This window comes from Procambarus clarkii, chromosome 29 (assembly GCF_040958095.1).
Source record: "Procambarus clarkii isolate CNS0578487 chromosome 29, FALCON_Pclarkii_2.0, whole genome shotgun sequence".
NCBI classification, from domain to species: domain Eukaryota; kingdom Metazoa; phylum Arthropoda; class Malacostraca; order Decapoda; family Cambaridae; genus Procambarus; species Procambarus clarkii.
In genome coordinates, this window is record NC_091178.1 from 9,327,124 (window position 1) to 9,346,216 (window position 19,093).

The 19,093-nt window shown below is 36.6% G+C and overlaps 1 protein-coding gene across 1 annotated transcript; it reads right to left on the reverse strand.

The window, feature by feature from the left end:
* Window positions 1-851: 851 nt before the first annotated feature.
* LOC123765019 (NF-X1-type zinc finger protein NFXL1) lies at window positions 852-18,213 on the reverse strand. The gene is made up of 16 exons (XM_045753366.2): window positions 18,137-18,213; window positions 16,356-16,579; window positions 14,915-15,054; window positions 13,884-14,011; window positions 12,791-12,930; window positions 10,665-10,843; window positions 9,898-10,160; window positions 8,609-8,839; window positions 7,697-7,828; window positions 6,857-7,068; window positions 6,289-6,433; window positions 5,649-5,738; window positions 5,003-5,212; window positions 4,615-4,806; window positions 3,517-3,714; window positions 852-2,447 (listed from the first exon to the last, which is right to left on the reverse strand). The coding sequence occupies exons 2-16, from the start codon at window positions 16,577-16,579 to the stop codon at window positions 2,220-2,222; spliced, it is 2,712 nt and encodes a 903-aa protein (XP_045609322.2). The 5' UTR covers window positions 18,137-18,213; the 3' UTR covers window positions 852-2,219.
* Window positions 18,214-19,093: the final 880 nt, after the last annotated feature.

The following is a 19,093-nucleotide window of genomic DNA, read 5'->3' on the forward strand; positions in this document are numbered from 1 at the left end:
TCCTTGGTGCATCTTAATGTTTACTATACGAGTGTAATCCAGCCATTATCAGTCCATTAGTGGATGAAGCATCTCTAATGCTCAAGGGGGTTAGCATAAAGGGTCATTACCACTATAATTCTTCTGCAAGTATAGTTAGCCATTTTCTAATGAGTATATTTCAGCCAGACCCCCTACAGGGGAATTTTTTTTTTCTACAAGACTTATGTTTCTCAGATTAACAATTTCTAATCTTCAGGTGGTGAATGAAAACGTTACTCTCGCTATTCTCCTAATATAAAGACAGCATACCAGAATGGTTTGGGCATGTTAAGGAAATGGATGATACTGTTGGAGTATGTATTGCATTAAAGTGAATCTGAGGACAGGTGGATAGGAAAGCTAGGTAAAAAATGGACAAACTATAAAATAGTACACACTGTGTAGTGAGTTATACTTGTCTCTTGCCATATCCTGAGAGTTGAGTGAAAATACTTTTATAAAAGAATGTGATTGTGTATTCATTACTGAATACTGCTATCCATGAGGAGCACTATACACCTCTTATGAAGCAGTGAGGTGTTGCTGTGGATGGCTGCAGTGCTCATTTAGTCATGATGCTACATATTGTGTCTACTGTAACGGATAAGCGATATTAACATGCTTATGATGATTATGCATCCTTTCTGTCTTTGGCATTCCACTGCTGGGATGATAATTTTTCATCCCAGAGCCTGCAACATGTGTGTGTCCCGCTTTAGATATTAGTACATGCCACAATTTTTCCATGCATGTAATACAGTACTTGGAAATGAACACAAATTAGTACCACATTTAATGTGTTATTGAGAATTTGGGAATAATAATAATAATAATATGTTACATTTTATGAATTATTTTATCAAAATACATAATCAGTGCAGACTAAAACTAATAACAAAAGATGTAATGCACAATATAAAGCATTAAATATATTCCTGTCATCTACATTGCTAAATGCAGTATTGATTAATTTTCTTTAGATTTTTATACATAATCAACAACTTTACCTTTGGTTTCATTGTGCAGCAAGAGTAACATTTGGATGGACAAAATAACATTTCAAACACACACGTATATACTTGTGTACTTGGGTACATTCATTCCCTTTGATCTTTGGTTGTAATTATGAAGCTCAAATACAACTTAAACAACAAATCAGCGCTACACAACATGTGTATTAACATATTTGGATGGCAAATAGTCTCTACCCTCCCCTTTAACGTGTGAAAAAGCACTGCGTGGACTTGCCAAAAAGCTTATGCATTGTTGAAAGCCATATAAAAAGGTTTTATGGAAGTACCTACTAGATGCCTTAGTATTAATTGATACCTTTCCACATAAGTGATTTGAAAGTACAGTAATTCATGCAAGGTATGGGCTGAGAGGGAAAGGAACAGGCGAAACAAAAATATAAAGTCCCTTCTTATATGGTGGAGACTCGAGATGAGTTGTGTACCTCAGGAAAAAAAATTACCTTAAAATACAACCTTAGTCATTCCACTGCAGCTGTGAATCACTGAGATAGGAGACAAGTGGATGCAGTCAATAATGTTGAAATATTGGTGAGGACAATTGGAGTTGTTGCTTGTCCCAACAACTTGTGCCAACAAAGGCAGTCAATGTGGCAAAACAGGTGTGGATGCCATTGCAAAATATTTTATCCCTATCTGTGACCTCTGATGTACATAAATACTAACCAAACTTTACCCAATATATTTATTATACGAGGTTGTTTCCAAAGCTTAAGTTAATTGCAATGAACTTCTAATGTTAAACAGTTGTAGAAATGAACAAATGGATTACAAATGAGCAAATGAATGCTTTATTTGCTCCTACATGTTAATAAAGTAGGGCATTAACAAAAAAATGAAAAAGCTTGTTTTGCCAGGAATTAACTTGTACATTACATATACCCATTCTTTGATTTTGCTTCCAAATGGATGAATCCACACTAAATTACACTTGTGTAAGATGTGCAGGTCCATCTCTAATGCTAAAAGACAGTATATTTTAATACGTGACATTAAAACCCAAATTAAAAAAATTAATTTAATAGAAAATAATTAACAAAGAATACTTTTACTTGTACTCTATTAGTATAATAATCAAAAACTTATATTTACCCAATGCAAAAGGATGTGCATTACAAAAGAAAAATACTGTAACTTAGTAGTCCAATGTTGACTAGATTTATCTTATTACATGTCATATAACAAATAGACAGCTACTGTAACCACTGGAATGGAACTTGCCAATACAATTTTCCCGTACTTCTCCCAGAACGTCGGTTCTACTTCTATGTCCTGTTGCCGCCTGTTTCGACGTCTGGACTTTTTACCCTCCACCTTCCTTTCATATTCTTCCAATTCCTTTTTTAGCCTTGCTTGCTCTTCTTCTGCTTTCCTCCTTTCTTCTTCTTCTTGCGCCTTAAAAATGTATGCATAATTTTAGTCCACTTTTTTTTTTTATATAACACTAAGATGAATGTTGCTATTAACTGAAGGCATTACCCGCCAAACACACACCGAAACTACGACATTGGTACAACTTTCGAACAAGTTTTAACACCTCCTAACCAACTATAACAACCAATATAGCAAGTTGTAGCAACGTTCTAATATGTCATAAACAAGTTAAGCCAAGATGTAACAACTTTATTACAAGTTGTAACAAGTGGAAAATAGAAACAGTAACGGTTTGTGTTTTCTGGGTAATGAACAAAAAGAGGGTCACTTGAAAAGTGAAAGCATCAAGGAGTAAGAATATTATAGACAAATTATAAATAATCCAGGAAAAACCATATGAAGTACATTTTGCCAGGCATATGGCAAAATGTAATTATTATGGCTTGTAATATGGAAAAAATACATTACCATATTACAAGACAAAATAATCCTATCAACCTACAACATATAAATTAATTATTATACCAAGTCATCATAGCTGAGGTAGATTCTACAAGGATTAAGAATGGTGGGAAGACAACAAACAGTCATCAAAAGTGGAAAATTACACATGGAATTTCTCTCATCATGTCACGAAGGGAGTAAAACATCCATATTGAATAAGTTATACTGTACTACCTATTGGAGCCACCACTGAGGAATATTGTTATTGGAGGGAACAACACAGAGTTTACCGAGTATGACGTTCACAGTAAAGATGGTTTGCATCCATGTCTCCAATTATTGATGTCCTTTTACGATAACTAATGATTTAAGGATATCAAAATTTATATCTCAAACTGGTATGGTGTGAAAAATAGGAGAGGTTTACGAGGGTAATGAACATGGATAATTACCATGAAAAGGGCACAAGCATTAGGAGAGCAAACCTACATGTCCAGATAATTCAGAAAAGCATCTAGGATAATAAAAAATATTTTAGCAAATTATGAAAATATACTAAACAAAACTACATTATAAAATGTCACAAAAAGTCATAACTACAATGACGCGTGTGTAGAAATATGACAAATATAGTTATATAACATACCTTTTTCTTCTCCTCCATCTTTGCAACACAAACATTATCACATTCTAAGGTAACTTTCCCAGCTAACACAAGATGACACAAGAAATCTTTCCTCTGTCTTTTACAAGGACAACGGACCGCTACACGCTTGTGACAGTCTTCTGGCTTGCTGCACGGACCACTGTGGCAATCTTTCGTACACCGGTGGTTGCACGACATCTGTAAACAATATTTTTGACGAATTAACTCATGAATGATATACATTTTATCAGGAAATATATGTTTTCTTTAAAAACAAGTTTCCAAGCCAAATTTACGGAAGAAAATACACAAAAACACATTAAAAATTGAAAAATTATTTTAAAACAGGTATAATGTAAACAGTAAGTCCTTGACCTGTATCACATGGCATGTGTATACAAATGCAAGTACACATCCGAGGCTCTTGTGAACACAATGATATTGCCATACACTGCAATCTAGGCAATAGTCAGCTAAACTATCTCAAGCCAATGCTCCGTCACTGATATAAATCAAGATAACTTGTCTTAATTTAGCATTAACCCTTTCTGGGTACAATTCTAAAAAATTAGAGGAAAAAATACATTTATAATTTCTTCCTTTAAAAAAAAAAAAATAAAAAGTTAAAAAATTTAATATTTGGTCAAATATATTACAAAAATATTTCATACATTTCATTGGTTATACAGAATTTCAAATTAACTAAATTCTATAGAATTTAAGGTAACTTTAAGGGTTCCCATTTTTTTCCTTTTCCTTAAATTCCTTAAACCATTTCCTTTAATGACTTTTTTCCATAAATTATATGGGTAATTGAAATATTAAAAATACTGGTATTGTACTTAATATTTTTAATAATTTTTTACTTTTTGGTTGTGATAGTGCCATATGCTCTAAAACTCATAAATTTCTATAGCAAAAAATGTCAACTTACCTAAAACATCACCTAAGGGTTAATGATCTATCAATTCTATTTCATATGTGTATTTCTTGTCCTTTAGTGGAATAATTGTAAATTGAACAAAATTCAATTAGAAAAAAACTTTTGGCATCAAATGTGCCTAAAAAATAAAAAAAAACTCAAATGCTGAAACTTACCAGTTTGTTACATTGATTTTTGCAGCTCTGCATTTCCTGTTTCTTTTGTGGTGCCGTGTTCCAGATGTGACACTTCAAGTACAGCTGGTTCAGGCCACAGTGACACTTGATTTTCAACAGTTTCTCACATGATGCACAATCCCCTGGATGGCACGCTTTCCCACATTCATGGTTGCACCCTTCTGGGCGACGCTGCACACAATTTACAATAAATAGTAAAATATCCTTCAAACAGGTCAAATGTATAGACAATTTAATGGTAACCTATTTCACTACATAATCTAAAAAAAGAAAAAAAAAAAATAGCCTCGTATAACTTTAATTTGCCTCTATCACTATAGCAGAGTATATACAATAGGTCTGCATTATTTACACAACATACACCAACCTTCGAGCAAGGTACTTCACAGGGTGCACAATTAGAGCCTGCTCTTTTGTCATCTGGGGCATTCTCAACCTCATGACACTCCCGTTTACATGTGTGGTTGGTGCAGTCGAGCACACGTCCACACTTCCGTCCACAAGAGTATGGCCGAAGGTCACTGCATGGCCAGTTTGGATTTTCATGTTGACCAAAGCATCTTGTTGGTACTGGCACCTAAAATAATGGGATAAATTATATTTTAACGAATGAAAGTCAATGATTAATTGCACCTTAAAATTAGGCCGAAAGGGAAGGAATCTCTCAGGAGAAAGTGCCAAGGCATTATGACTATATAACACTTGGAAGGGATCAGGGTAAGGATTTGGGATGGGATGGGGGGAAAGGAATGGTGCCCAACCACTTGGACGGTCGGGGATTGAACGCTGACCGGCATGAAGCGAAACCAGCGCTCTACCGTCCAGCCCAAGAATTGAAGAACAATTTTATTTTGTATCAATTATATTTACCTGGTAATTATATTTAAGTATAAATTATAATTTTATAAGTATAAATTATACTAATACATATAAATAAATTATTTTTAAAATTTTAATAATTTTGTTCTTCAAAAAAGGTATTTTTGAAGAACAAGAATAATGCCTGAACACACCTGACAGGAAGGACACGGCTTCTTTTGGATTTCAATATGAGGAGCAACCACTGGCTCCCAAGGTCCTGCTCTCTTCTTGGTGTCAACAATCTTCAAATTGAAAGGAAATAAAATAAATTTACAAATTAATTTTTGTTCTTATTGTGCAACATCATTATAAATTGTAAGATTATCATCATCATTGTATGTTGCCATAACTCTCTGCATGTCATATTCCATGCAAACAAATTTGTTCAAGTCATTTTCATATTAAACACACAATACTGTCCTGTAGTTTAGGTGTAAATTTACAAATGGCCTTGAACTTCTGAAAAGCTTCATCACAGGAGCTTTTCATTAGATGGCCAGGGGGAATTTGTGCGACACTCGTACAACAGGGACTATGGCAGCTTTGCAGGATCATTTTGAAGTGCTTCAGATTAACAACAGACAATGACAATCGAGATATTTCAAAGTCTGGATTGACTTAGTCTGCAATAACTCCCAAGAACCCCAAAAACGGTCTATGGGCACTATATTTCCTGTGGTACTAGTGCCGACTACTGTAAATTCTATGTGACTCTACAATGATCCAATGAACATTCAGCAGATCTCATACCTCTTGGAGTAGCAGTGCATAAGTTGAGAAACATTACATTACCTTTACAGGAACTGCATCATGACAAGGCACTGGGCAAATATGTCCACACTGAAGCTTCATTCCACATACTATACGGCAGGTAGGACATGGTCCTTGGTGACACTTGTGCTTCAACTGCTGTGGGTGGTGGCATATAGAAGGCAACCTGCAAATTGAAAGAATTGGTTTCTTAATTCTTTCTGCAAATTTAAATACCTGTACTTGAATGAGCTCAACAGTGACTGGTTACTGGTTACGACAATCTAAATTTATTATTATTAATTTATTCAACTAGCTTGAATAAATTATTCAATGAACTAATTCTGCACTTGTCTATAAATCCAAATTTTGTAGAGCTCATTATTATAATTCAAATATATGCTTAGTAAGAGCTAATTTTGATAAAAATCATTAATTTAATGAAAATGCAACAACACTATCAAGTACAATACTGTAAACAACAAAGTCAAACTAATGCCATTTTATTTTATTAACTAATACTTTTGAAGGTATTAATGCAAAATAAAGTACAGTATATCATGCCACTTTACGAAAAGAAAAGTATTACCATACAATATGAGCAACGTACTTGCATTGTTTGGAGCACTTGGGAGGCTTAGTGGTCCTCTCTCTACCACATGGGACGGTGATTTTGCTGGCTCCACAAGCACAAGATATAGTATGTGTCACTGTGCATGGATAACATGGTCCTTGGTGACAACGACTCTCACATTTGTGACTGCGACACACTAAAGTCCGACCACACGGCTGCTCACAGTTTGGGCAGTCTCCCACACAGCACTAAAGATAAGCCATCATCAGTGAAGAATTAGGAAATAATGTGAGGCAGTAGCCCAGTACTTGAGTCTAGAAGGCACACACACAAATCAAGGTAATTTTGATATTTTACGTGAGAACCCTACAGAGGGCCCCCGTGTAGCCAGAAGATCACCCACAGTTTCTGGCACAGGTACAAGAGTGATGACTTATTGCACGAAGTGAATAGGAGTAGTAGGCCTCACCATGGCTAGGGAATTGTCCACCAACCAAGTCTATCTTATTGCATCACTGACCATCATATAAATGTTTTCATATAATTACTAGTATATATTAATCACTATATCCATGGTGAAATCCCTATGTTAACTAAACATTTCTTCTTGAACAAATGTATGAAAAGGAGAACGTAACAATTCATCAAGTTATGCCGTTTAACAAATATTTATCACTGCCTCTCGCTGTTCCGTTTTGTGTTCTCCACAGCAAAGGTTTAGCTGATCTATATCAAACTATGAAACTTCATACAAGAATAAATACTTGAAATCTGGAAAACTAGCACACTTTCAGAACACATTCTTAACCAATTGCAACACAAATTATGTAACTTATTGGACTAAATTCAATTTAAACACATCTATATTTGAATTACCTTTCTGCTACATGTGTGTCGCCTGCAATCTCTCAGTTTCTTGCATTTGATTTCACACGTAAGCTCCTTGCTGCAGGCCATTTCCTTTTTCCGTGTCCCACACCGACACTGCTTCACCCGAAACTGAAGGCACTACAAATGTTGACTGGGTGAATACAAGCACTTTGTATGATGTAAAAACTGGGCACCGTGATCAATTTTATTTTATATCAGTGACTTGACAATGAACTTCATACAGCATACTGTATTTGAATCATATCTCTAGTAACCCACTGTCATACCTATGTATCATTCCATAAAGTATGCAGGCTAGATGTTATAAAAATATTTTAAAGGTGACAATGACAATTGTATCAATGATAAAGATTCAGTCAATAGACCAAATAAGCATAACTTTTTAAGCAACACAACAAACTAATATTATCTGGCACTGAAAAGGTAATACACCTGTACCTATATCCAAAATTTGTATACTGGTACACAAAAAATGTAAGTGGATGATAAAATATTATTGAGAATAAAGCCAAGCAAATTATGATATTAGTGTACAGTACTTTAGTTAGTTTTGCCATCACAAATACAATTTTTTTACTTATAACATTATCACTTTACGAGATGTTGCTAGGATTAATCACAGCAATTAAAATATTGAGATAAAGTATTCAAGAATTCTATCATTCTAACATTCCTAGAACTCAGAATGAAGCATATACTGTTCTGCCAGATAAAAAAAAAGTTTTATAAATTACTTTGTTCTCTTTTATTACCTGTACTAACTATGGAGCACCTACTCTATGTTTTTAACTTGAATTTCTTAATACAGTATATACAATTCGTGCAAGTAGGGTAAAATTTTGTCCAAGTTATTTAAGAAATACCAAAGAACAAAAAAAAAACTTAAAAGTGTCTTACAATTGGACATGGTCCCTTGTGACAGCGCTCAGCACAAAAGTGCACTCCACATGCCAGCTCTTTGCCACAGGTGTCGCCACATGTTGGAATGTCTCGTGTGCACGGAAGAGTGTGAGACGTTTTCCCACAAGGACATGTGCGAACGCCACTTTCTGGACACTTGCCACAATCTCCACTGTGGCACACTTTCTGGCACAAATGATGGCCACAACTATGTTGTTTATTACACACCTAAAAATATAAAAGTTCATAAAATATGGAGCGTGTATTTAGTGTTGCAGTTTGACATTTGATGTCCCTAAAAATTATCACGTGTTTGAGATATTATACATGTAAATACAAACACAAAATGAACACAAAAATAGGTTATACAAGTTTTTTGGTGTTACTGTAATTATAATCATAATAATAATAATAATGATAATATTAGTAGAAGTATTGCAGTATTACAAGATTTGGGCCTGTAACTCAGTACTGTACTTGAATCAGTAATCCTTCAGCATTCTTAATATCAATTAAGGATCCGATTCTCTCATTTTATTCTTTCTAATCAATTAAGGGCAAAAAATATTACTTAAAAAATTTCAATCTATAATTATTTCAATATAAATTAACAAAAATATATGTTTTTGCATTAACTTTATGCAGACTATGCCTAGCAATGTCCCTAGTACTGTACTGTTATTTTTAACTCGCATTTTCTGAAAAAGTGCCCCTCCCCCCCTTACATGAACTGTAGAAAGATACATCTAGTGTCTAACATACACCAGCTTAAGTAAATAATACTGGTCCTTACTGCAATCTATCCTCACAATGTATGATATTGAAGATAATTAGGTGCTACTACTATACATGCAATTTTTACTAATGATTATCATGAACATCTGTATGGTTAGTACAGTACTGTATTGTATACTATATTCAAAGTACAAATTTGAACACAGGTATGTTAACTTTCATTATACAATATTGTTCTCAGCTCACAATCAGGAATCCTGGGTTTGAATCCCAGGCAGGACTAATATGGTTGGGCACGTTTCCTTTCACTTAATGCCACTGTTCACCTAGAAGTAGATAGGTATTAGGAAGGCAGCCAACTGTTTAGTTGCTTCCTGGAAGGGGACAGTAGTTCGACCTTAGAGGGACCTCGAACCAGCCTAACGTATATGCATACTATGGCTGCCTGTCCCCCCCTCCCTCCAATAAAACTGAATTAAAATTACTATTCAGTTGTTTAAGATATATTGCAAATTTTAAAGATTATGCAAAATTGTAGAACAAAGCTTAACCTTATCACACTGCCAGACTGGGTTAGCACATTCTCTTAATTGAATGCTGTTGCCACAGCAACATGGCTGACGACTCTGTCTGGGACATGGTTTACATTCTCCAGGATGGCAAGCATCTTGGCACGAGTGTTGACCACAGCTGAGGATTTTTTCGCATGGCTGGCCACAGGACCATGTTTTGGAGGAGCACCGTCGGGTCTGTGGAGGCCGCTGGCCACAGTGACACGTGTTTGTGACGGTTTTGGGACACGGTGGACATGGACCTGAGGATCGCAGTTACAAGTGTTTTGTGAGAACTAGAAGCATAACTAATTTGAAAATCAGATGTGCATAGTATATAAAGAGTGAAGCAACATAATTACATATACTGTACTGTTTGACTTTATGAAATTATAAATTTTAAGATTATAAGCATATAATTTCCTCCAAATACTTTCCTATTAAGGATTAAACAAATAGATTTAGTTTATAAATATGAGCCATTAAAAAAAAAAGTTAAACACCAATAAACCATTAGGCACAAATATCATATAAAAGATTAACTCAATACTTGCATAAAGAGAAAATTACTGACTAGATATCAACTCACATGCCAGAATTTATGAAAATGTGAATTTGTATCTGGAAAGGTAAGGCAAGGCATGGAAATTATCAGGAGAAAGCACTAACTCATTATGACTATCGCACTTGTAAGGGATATATGGATATGGATTTAGGATAGGATGGAGAAATGGAAAGAATCTTCAGACTCCATAAATATAACATACCAGGGTGACAGAGGAGTAGGCAGGTGTGACCACAGAGTGGCTGTAGTTTCTTCCGACAAGTTTCGCCACAAGAGTGAGGTATGAGCCACGGGTCAAATTGAGGATCCACTTTTTGACCACAAAAACATAGGTACTTGGTAGGAATGACGGACTGTGTGTACTCATTCCGGCACTTAGGGCTGTGGAAATGGGAACACTTGAAATTATGGTACTTTTGTTGCTGTACATTACCTGTATTTATTTGATTTATCTAGGTGTTTGCATTATGTAATATCTAATAAGACTAGATAGCTTTCAATTGCATGCGGGAAAATTAAGAAACATATCTGGCCCATCATATTTTAGGATATAAACAGGTTATTCTAATAAATATATGGTCTAATGACTATGAGTACTGTAGTGAAAACAGGAACTATAATGAGTTCAGGTAGTATAATGAGCACATGCCATTGCATTTTTGTTTCTGGGAAGGATCCCTCAGTAGCTCCACAGGTTACCAACCTGGGACCCAACAAACCTTGCATACCACACCAGGCTCAAAGAGTCAGAACTGCTTGCTGAGACCAGTACTGAAATCTAGCCCACTAAATAGAGGTAAGAATAATCTAGGGTACAAGACATACCAATAATCAAAAGACAAAAACACCAGAAATGTAGAGTGTATCAAAACAAGCAACTGCATAGGCAACACTGGCAACCTTGATGTGAACTACTGTATATGCATACTCGTTAGCGGCAGACAACTGCTAGTTAGTAGCACTCGCTTGCCACCAGATAACAGCCCTGGCCACCCGAGGATACCAACAAACTAACCACCTCATTCACTTGCCTAGTGAGTCAGGGTACAGTACTACCCTACTCTCCAGGCTGGATCCTCAGCCAAGTGTTTGCCTTCCTTTTGGGACACTGACTAGTCTAGAGGCTTGTGTTTGGTCCTCTTTTTCAGGCTTCATATGTATGTATTTTGACCTTCCTGTTGTGTATGCCTAAATTCACATTTTGCCACAGTTGCATGCAATTAGAGTTGCCTTCTTTAATTGCCACTGGCATTGCACTTGGTTATATTCCTTTAGAAGATTCAGGTGTCTGTTGCTTGGGGTATTCCTCCTCTTAAGAGGCCTGTCTTCAGGCTGTGTTTATGCTTTGGCTCCTCTGCTGGAGCCTAGTGGTTGGAGTGGTATGTGTTTTTCTTCGGACCCATGTGGTGAATTTCTTTGCGGCTCATGGTATGGCTGTGGTTTGCTGCCTTCACTGCAATTTTCCAGGTGAGGGGAAGGGGGGGGGGAGGAGTTAGATATGAATTTCATATGTTGCCTCTCCCCTAACCTAGTCTTCCAGCTGATTGTTTCCTGCTTGCCTCATGTTGGGGGTGTTAAGGAACCCTCCTCTGAGTCTGCTGCTGTGGTGTGGGTGTTTGTATGCTTTGATTCATACCAATGGAAATTTTTTGTCTCCATCATTACATCTGTTGGGTTGATGATCGTTTTCATCCCTGTTAAAAGGTTTCTCATAGCTGGTCTTGGCTAAATCTCCTTTATAGGTGACAGCCTATCAGGCAACAGGTTTTTTTATAGGACAGTGTCCCTTTTTATTTCGCATGGTCATGATCAAGCTCAGATATAATGGGGTTGGAGCTTTTATTTTTTATTTTTTGACAAAAATACAGACAACGAAATACAGCTAGCAAGGAAGAAACAGGAACCTCAAATTTCAACCGAGGAGGAGACCCAGAACCAGAGGTGAGGCTCTAATACAAGCAGGAGCTGAAACAGGTCCACCTACACCATAGCCAAAGAAAGAGACGGGGTGACAAAAACAGTTTCATCTGCACTAAAGTTAGAATATTTCAATCACTTAAAATTAACCATTCTGACACCTACTGATGGTAACCCAGAATCTTTAAATCAAAATGCTGTACTGCAATAGACCCTGTCATCACAGCATCTATTCCAGTTGTCAACCAAATTGCTAAGTGTCTATATTTCTCAAGTTATTATTTTGGAAAAATATGAGAAAAAACACTAATTTAGATTTTCTGCTACAACACACTAGAAACCAAACAATACAGTAACACAATGCCCCAGCATGTATTTATGCATGAATATACATAAAGCTGTAATCCTTACCAGCACCATTTAAGGCAAGATTTATCTATTTTCTCATTGGTATCAGCCTGAGCTTCAGCCATCTGGTAAATACTGTCCTTTGCCCATTTCTGTACACAACTCACATGGAAGCTGCTATAACATTCACCACAGCTCCAGATCTGCAAAAGGATAACCATCAGTGATTGTTAAGTGAAATGCGATAAGTTCATACCTAGCAGCTATCACCAACTTACCTGAAAGTGTTGGTAAGCAAAACTCTCAATGCAAAGAGATTCAAGGATAGAATTTTTTTTAAATGTTGCAATACTGAGATGCAGCATAGAGTAAATTTCAGCAAATTAAAAATCAAATCTAGTCACATACAGTTTGTACAGGAAAGGTTGCACTTATTTACAATTGCTGAATTGTTATAAGCAGAGCAGCTATTTGTTTTACAAAATAATTTTCACTGTGCAGTTGTTCTGCTCTGAAGTAGTTGTAGAACATAGACACTAAATTCTCAGAAACCCTGGAAAACCTTATACAGGAAAGAAAGGATGCAACAAAACCACTGAGCTCAGAATTAGTAATTTAAACCCCAAAACAGTTATCATTTGTAGATCCCCCTAGGCCACTAAACTTGTCATCACATGATGATTTTTGTTATTATACCCATTTGTATACTAATGATGTTAATATAGTTATATAGATGTACTGTAATAGCATTGACAGAGACCCATGAAAAAATTCTATCATTTTGTAATTGCTTTTATTATGTGATGATATTTGTACAGTATTAGGGGCCTGCAGCTATTAAACCCTGAATTAGTCTTTTATTCAGAATTTTGTGCATTTATTTATCCCTGATGCTACATATTGTGATTTATATCTATGCAATTGATTGATTGATGAAGATTAATGCACCCAAGAGGTGGCACAGGCTTGAATAGCCCCTAAACCTACATAATGAACGGATGAATGATATTTCTAATTTTGTATTATTTAATAACCTTTTACTTTACCAACTTTCTTTGGATGATTACCTTTCAACCTCTTCAAAGTGAAAAATATGGTTGTAATAATAATGTATGTAAATTCAGTGATCATTCAATTAAAAAGAATGATAACATACTGAATCAGAGCGTTTGATGTTCTCAATGCAGATGAGACACACGAGAGCACCTGTTTTGAATGCTTCCTGAAGATACTGCTGCGTGCGACTTTGGTCTTTCTCTGTTCCATACTGTCCATATACACGTTCTGTGAAGGAATGTAAACAAAGCTAAACACACACTGTTCTCAAGTCTCAGGAAACAGACTCTGAACAGAACTAAACAAAAATTATGTTTGTTTGCAGTAATAACCACTTTCATAAAAGTACATTGTTGAATGTAATAAAATGCCTCTTTCTGGTGGATCCCTTGGTAACTCCCCAGTCCCATTCTTCCTTTCTTCTGCAATATTCAGAGGAGGTTTCATTCAAGTGCCACCCATGTGAGTGCCCACTTGTCTATGGCGAGTGGTTGTCAATAACTAGCAGTCAAGTGCCGATTACAAGCATGTGCATGTTCATGTCTCGGTTGCCAATGTTTTGTATGTAGTTGCTTTTGTTGTACCCTACATTTCTGGTGATTTTTTCTTTCAGATTACTGTGGTGGTCTAATACTCCCAGACTCCCTTTACCTCTATGGAGGGGGCCAGATTCTGGTACTGGCATCCAATAGGAGCTTATGAATCTTTGAGCCTAGTGTGGTATCCTAGGTTTGAAGCTTATAGGGGGTGGGTAGCTCATGGAGCCAGCAAGGTATCCACCAAGACAAGGGGCATTTCATTACAGTCAACTCTGGATTTTTATGACAGCAATTTTTTTTTTTTTTTTTTGGGGGGGGGGAGGGGGGTAAAAAAGAATAGTTGAAATTTAAAATAATTGTGATCATTTCCAGCTCTTCAAATTCTTACAAGCTTTATTTTACACTAATTATATACTAAATTCATAAGTCCCCTGAATTATAACTATTCTTTTCATTTTATACTTTATAGCAGCTAAATAAAATACTGTATTTACCTTTTCAAAATACTTTACTGTATTAAATACCATATAAAATAACCATGTTTTTCCTTTCCTGAAAAAATTACATTTTTAATTCAAAACTGCTCACTGACCAAGTATATTATTTTCCTCAAGGTCGTCCTCATCATCATCATCATCATCTTCCGAGTCTTCAAAATGGTGAGAAGCCATATAGCGCTCCACTGACTGCTGGATTTCTTTGCACGCAGCAGCAAACTTCCTCTCGCCAATCCTGACAATATTCATAAGTACTATACCAGTAATCATTTTAAATCATTTAAAATAATTTTAACAGTAGAAATCAGATGTAGAATAAATTAAGTCATACTTGAAGAAGCCAATACACATCACATCTCATTTCCCTCTTTTATAGGGCAGTTACAAACAAGTTCCAAGCAAGTTAGGAAGTACAGTATAATACCCGATTGTACAGTTGGGTTTGCTCTCGACACACAATCAAGAATTCCGGGTTCGAATCCCTGGTGGGACAGAAATAGTTGGGCACATTTCCTTTCACCTGATGCTCCTGTTCACCTAGCAGTGAGTAGATACTCAGGAGTCAGTCAACTTGTTGTGGAGTTGCATCTTGGGCAGGGGTCAGTAATTTGGCAGAGGGGGGGGGGGGGGGGGGACCTCGATAAAAGTCAAATGTGTATGAATACACTCTGGCTTCCTGTCCCCAACACAGGGAATTAAATTATACTGTATTGGAAAAGGATAACAAATATTAAAATATGGCCAGTCCAATTCACCAGTCTTACACACACAACACAGCACCTCCACACCCAAGAAAATTATTCATCACAGCACACTGCTAGGTAATAACAGATGTGAAGCAGGACTTTTAAGGAAAAGAAAAGTAGCTATTCAACTGTATCTCTAATGCATCCTCACTTAGATTATTGTATCCAAGCATGGAGGCCTCATCTTTAGAAAGACGTATCTGCTTTAGAGAAAGTTTAACACAAAGTGACAAAAATCATTCCAGAACCAAGTCAACTTTCATACCAGGAACAGTTGAGGGCCACAGAGCTAACAACACTGCAAACCAGACATGACAAGGTCGTCATCAAAATTTTTACAATATTAAACAATTCGGAAGATACCGATCTTGAGCTCTACTTTAAATGGTCAGATGTAACACAAACAAGGAGCAATGGTTTCAAGCTCAAGAAGCCACAGTGTAGGACTGAAAAGAGACAACACTTTTTCACCCATTAGGTTGTAAACCAGTGAACCACCTACCCGCCAAATCCATAAATTGCAAAACACTGCTACAATTCAAAATCCACCTTAATAAAATCAGGACAAATGGGGGAAACCTTTGACAAGCCACTGGCTTCCTGTCCTTATTGAGGTCACTAGAGAGAGAGTAATACTAATGAGGTAAAAAAAAATAATTATCTCAAATAGAAGTTAATTATTATATTACTGTACAGCTGTATTATAATTACAGTATATACAACATCCTATTTTTTATTCTTTCATTGTACAGTATTTACATTGTTACAATAAAATAATACAGTAACTCACTCAGTTTCTGCTTCCATGCTTTCTGGTTTGTGGACCACTTTCTGAGAGGATGTGTTGCCTCTCCCACCACCAGCCTTTCCAAGTGAGACTGACTTAACACTGCAATGAGCCCAGAACCCTTCACTGTCTGCGAGCGAGCCTATTCCAGGCTTTGAGTTACTCCGTGCTCCACGACCACCACCTTTCTGCTTCCCTCTTCCCCTTCCATGGCCATGATCACCCATCTGTAAAAAATTTGAGGTTTCACCAGCTAGAATTTTTTTTACAGCTTGCCCTGATACCCACAGACAAGCCTTCACCTACAAACATAGCATGATTAGTAGATTTATAAAATTATAAATGTGTACTGTATATCTGCTACATACAAATTTTAATCAAACCCTCTAGTTTATTACTATTATCATCATTTATTTATTAACAGGCACTTATTTAGATACTGGGTAACACATTATAACCTAATATAACTTTTGCATTTTACCTAAAAACAATTAAAAATAAAAACAAGATATACCAAAGTGTATACAATAGTGACACTTGGTGCAATCCTGCCAGCTGCCCAGCCCTGTTTAGTCCTGGAAATTGGAAATACAGTACAGAAGAAGTGGACCCAGGTCACTTCATGTAAGAGAAGGAGTGAACACAGATTTATAAATTTAGCCTAACCTAACCAAACATTACCAATATGTGTAAAAGGCATAAATCAAATTGTATGAAGTACTGTCATGTCATATATATAAGCAATGGAAAACCCTATGTAATGTTCAGTATTATATTTTTAATGGTTATGTACATCACTAGAAAATCTGTAGCCTGTCACACATTGTGGGGTCGGTTGATAGGTCTTATACCTCATGATAATCATATTCTGTATGAAGTGATCCATAGCTAATTGTGTACTGTATTGTGGGTGGACAACGGTACAGAATACTGTACGAATTTACAGTACAGTACTGTATTTTTTAAATGAAAATTTGCAGACAAAACTGTGGGCTACATTACCATATCCACCATACTTAACATGGGGTACAATCATATCATACAAAGGCATTTTGCACATAGCTCCTTTTCCAATTTCTAAAAAAATATATATTTTACTTGATAGGCTGGATTAGACTATCCCAGGATAGGTTAGGTGAACCATGATTGAATATCCCACATTAAATTGGACCATAAATGAGTCGATCAGCACAGTTGGTTCATAATTGATGGAACCCCGAGTTTGACTCCCAGTGAGGGCAAGACGTAGCGGAATGCTTCCCAGTACCCAATACAGTACATACAAGAAAGTTCTTACATTCTTGAAAAGCCACTAGCACGCATATTATTTCAAACAGATCCTTAACCTTAATCATCCCCGGAATACAACTCACCAAATCGTTTAACAACCAGGTACCCATTCACTGCTGGGTGAACAGAGGCATACAGTTAAGGATTGGTGCCCAGTCAATCCTCCCCGGCCAGGATAGGAACCCAGGCCAAATCAATAAGTGAGACAATAAGTGACACACTGAGAACAATCATTAATCAGTTATGCTATGGGTAAGCCAGGGGTAAGCCAGGGGTAAGCCAGGGGTAAGCCTGGGGTAAGCCAGGGGTAAGCCTGGGGTAAGCCAGGGGTAAGGCCCAAGGGAGGCCCCAGGTTCACCAGCTGTTTACCTCACAACATTCCTCCCTCCCACCACCTCCCTCAACACATTATATGTAGAAGTATATGTTTTTAGTTTTTTTTAATTCAAATTGTATTTCCAATTTCAGTATTGCATACAACTTATCGCACTTGCCTGAAACACTGTACAAACACCCGTCCCTCAGCGTATTGCTGGCCAACACTACTAACACTCCAACCAGGGTTGCCAGATCCTAATTGCTGAAAGTAGCGAGCAGACGGTCTAAAAGTAGCGAATTTGTAATAAAAGTAGCCCAATTTATATATATTATATTATATTATATTGTGTGTATGTATTATATATATATATATATATATATATATATATATATATATATATATATATATATATATATATATATATATATATATATATATATATATATATATATATATATATATATATAAAATCTAAAAGGGTTACCACCTATGGTGCAAGTGTAGGGACCCATAGCCTTGGAGAAGAAAATAAAGAGTACCCAGAGAAGATCTTGTGGATCCACACTGAACACTTTGATATTTTCTTCTTCTAGCACCCCTATTCTTTTAATATGTGTGTATATATATCTAACTTTATTTTAAAATTTCATTACACAAAGAGGGTAATGCACAACCTGAAGCCCAACGTGACACCCCCGCAGATCAGTTGTGTAACCGGAGCTCGACCAGTTGTGTATCCGGAACCCAACCAGTTGTGTATCCAGAGCCCCACCAGTTGTGTAACCGAAGCACGACCAGTTGTGTAACCGAAGCCCGACCAGTTGTGTAACCGAAGCACGACCAGTTGTGTAACCTGAGCCCGACCAGTTGTGTAACCAAAGCCCGGCCAGTTGTGTAACCGAACCCTGACCAGTTGTGTAACCAGACCCTGATCAGTTGTGTAACCGCAAGCCTAGCATGAATGAATCGAACAAACAACATTCAAAGCACAAACATTCAGGAACCGAAGCCCGACTATGCACAACTCAAAGCCCAAGTGATACCCCCGAAGCCCGACCAGTTTTGTAACCGGAGCCCGACCAGTTGTGTAACTGAAGCACGACCAGTTGTGTAACCAGACCACGACCAGTTG